Source organism: Triticum urartu, chromosome 7, assembly GCF_003073215.2.
Source record: "Triticum urartu cultivar G1812 chromosome 7, Tu2.1, whole genome shotgun sequence".
NCBI classification, from domain to species: Eukaryota; Viridiplantae; Streptophyta; class Magnoliopsida; order Poales; family Poaceae; genus Triticum; species Triticum urartu.
Genome location: NC_053028.1, coordinates 138041657 through 138044843, shown reverse-complemented (window position 1 = coordinate 138044843; position 3187 = coordinate 138041657). Strand labels below are relative to the sequence as shown.

General features: G+C 51.7%; 1 protein-coding gene across 1 annotated transcript; it reads left to right on the top strand.

Moving 5' to 3' along the window:
- Positions 1–899: 899 nt before the first annotated feature.
- Positions 900–2385, top strand: LOC125521295 (aspartyl protease AED1-like). Its single transcript, XM_048686352.1, has 2 exons — positions 900–1053; positions 1136–2385. The coding sequence occupies exons 1-2, from the start codon at positions 900–902 to the stop codon at positions 2383–2385; spliced, it is 1404 nt and encodes a 467-aa protein (XP_048542309.1).
- The last annotated feature ends 802 nt before the right edge of the window (positions 2386–3187 follow it).

The window sequence follows — 3187 nt, the reverse complement described above, 5'->3', positions numbered from 1 at the left end:
GGGTCCGAAACGTGTGCATGCATAGCGAATCAGGCTGGAATTGCCCGGCTAGCCAACACACACGTTGTGTGTCGACTGACCCAAAAATAAGAAAGAATCAGGCGACTTACACGCAGTCGCTCCCTAATTTTAAACATCAAATTCATGTGAAGACGGTAATCCATTTCCTACATGCATGTTGCTGGAGGCTTACTTCGGCTTTATCATTACGAGTGTTAGAGGGTGTTTGTTGGCTTAGGGACTTAAAAAAGTTCTTATAAGTCTTATTTAAACCAAACAGAAGGGACTTATAGAAACTTAAAGTGGGCATTTAGGACTTATGAAATAAGACTCTCAAGAAAGGACTTATAGGGACTTATAGTTGTAATGTGGTCTTTTAGTCCATGTTAAGTCTCAGAAACCAAACAGGTAGGAACTTTTTAGGAACTAGAGACTTATAAGTTAGGACTACAAAAATCCTAGGACTTATAAACCAAACATGGCCTTAGATTCCCTGTTTTGTCGTGTTTAGCTAACAAGCATATAAGGTCCAAAATAAGGGGCGTTAAAAAAGTCGAAAGTTTAACCTAAGTGGTTAGAAGTTGGTTGTTTGAGTTGGACTCCAAGAGTAAATTGCACTCTAGTTACAAGGTAGGAAGTGGGCACTGAACGTACATGACAAAGGAGGGCGAGTTAACTCGAGGAGAAAAAGTTACTAGTATCTTTGTTTTATCTACTTACTGCCAAGACAAGTGTAAACACATCGACGGCTCCACCTCATCCTTGGTATAATCTTCCCATTCTCATTTTTCGTGATTGTTCAGTCAGTCCCACATAGATTCCTGAACGTGTGGTTGGTGTATAAATCAGGGCGTCCTAGACTAGGTAAAAAGCCCTGGTGTATACTGCTGTAACTTCCAATGGCTTCTCCCTTGTTCTTGTGCATCCTCCTGGTCGTATTTGGCAGCTACCTTTCCACCATTTCTGCTGTAGGCAACGGTAAGCAAAGCTTCGTTGTGGTGTCAACCAGGTCATTTCAGACACAAGATGTTTGCTCCACCTCCAGATCCACAGGTACGTACGTGCATGAATTGAGCGTGGCATAATTTTCGACGTTAATCGATCTGCATGTATGACGCTCGGATATATGTTTCAGTGGCGCCGCGGCCAAACGGCGCCGCTGTGCCGCTGGTGCACAGGCACGGACCCTGCGCCAAGTCGCCGTCCACCGACAAGCCATCATCTTTCGTCGAGGCGCTTCGCAGAAGCCGCGTCCGCGCAGACTACGTCATGAGCACCATGCAGATGCAGGACCAGGAGGAGGGCGAGGTAAGCATCCCGGCGCATCTGGGCACCTTCGTGGACTCGCAGGAGTACGTGGTGACGTTGGGTCTGGGCACGCCGGCCGTGGAGCAGGTCCTCCTCCTGGACACCGGCAGCGACTTGTCGTGGGTGCAGTGCGCGCCATGCAACTCCAGCGACTGCTACCTTCAGAAGGATCCCTTATTCGACCCGCGCAAGTCCTCCACCTATGCTCCCATTCCCTGCGGCTCTGACGTCTGCAAGATCCTCCAGTCCGATCACCACTTGAACAATGGCTGCAGCATGAACGGCAATGGCACCCAGTCCCAGTGCGGGTATCGAGTCGAGTACGGAGGAGGGTCAAAGACCAGCGGCGTGTACAGCAACGAGGCGCTCACGTTGGCGCCCGGCGTCATCATCAAGGACTTCCATTTCGGCTGCGGGTACAAGCAGGGTGGCCCCAACGACAAGTTCGACGGCCTGCTCGGGCTTGGCCGCGCGCCCGAGTCGCTCCCGGTTCAGACCTCCGCGCTCTACGGCGGCTCTTTCTCCCACTGTCTCCCGTCGGTGAGCAGCGGCACCGGGTTCCTCGCCCTCGGCGCGCCCAGCAACACCTCGGGCTTCTCGTTCACGCCCATGACCCACTTCATGGATGATGCCACCTCCTACCTGGTGAAGCTCACCGGCATCAGCGTTGGCGGGAAGCAGCTCCGCATCCCACGAAAGGTGTTCGAGGGGGGCCTGATCGTGGACTGCGGCAATATCATCTCACATCTGCCAACGACGCCCTACGCGAAACTGCAGTCCGCGTTCCGGGGGGCCATGGCGGCTTACCCGCTCATCCCGAGCGACGACGGCGACACATGCTACAACTTCACCGGATACAGCAACGTCACCGTGCCCAAGGTCGCTCTCACCTTCACCGGCGGTGTCACGGTTGACCTCGATGTCCCCAACGGGCTTCTGTTGGATGGTTGTCTGGCCTTCGCCGAGTCCGGGCCAGATGATTATGTCGGGTTCCTCGGCAATGTCCAAATGAGAACGTTGGAGATGCTGTACGACGTTTGGGGTGGTAGACTCGGATTCCGGGCAGCTGCCTGCTGAATCCTCGACCTATACATACGTCAATCGATCGGGAGCTAGCTTACAAAAAATATATCAATCGGTTTGTTCTTAACTGCTCGAGTGCTACACGATGGATGACCCGCCCGATCATCGCGTCAGTTCTACTCCCTCCGTTCCAAATTACTTGTCGCAGAAATAAATGTATCTAGAACTAAAATACATCTAGATACATGCATACCTGCGATAAGTAATTTGAAACGAAGGAAGTCGTATTTTTCCGTTTTTGTCCGATTCCATCCTATCGCCGTTTGTGGTAAGAGGATATAATATAATAGAAATTTTTTCATGCCTCCTCCTCTTTGTGTTGAGTTTTGCCCCACCCATCTAACATTGCTCACTTTTGTTCTCCTCCGCTCGTCTGCGCCTCACAAAAGGTTAAACCGTGCCTTGCCGTCAAGTTAAAGCCGTTGACCGTCACTTCGCCCGGTACTGACGCATGAGACCAATCTTTAAGGCCGCATGCATCCGCATTGCCGACTCTTTCGTGCACACCGTCGTGTATGACCCACCATTTGGCCGCATGTGTTATTGATTTCGCGTCGCCCGTTGATTCCTACATAGTCCGCGACTCACGCGTAAGACCCGTCGGTATGCAAAATTTAATTAGCGTCGCCTATTGTTTCCACATAAGCGACGGCGCGTGTTTTCACACATGGGGAGTCGTGTCAGCCGGCGCCCATTAATGGTAGCTTAACGCCGCAACCCACCCTTCTCGTGCCATATATGCATCCCCCTATCCCATTTCGTCGCTCGCCTCTACAACCTTATCCACCTCCAGTGC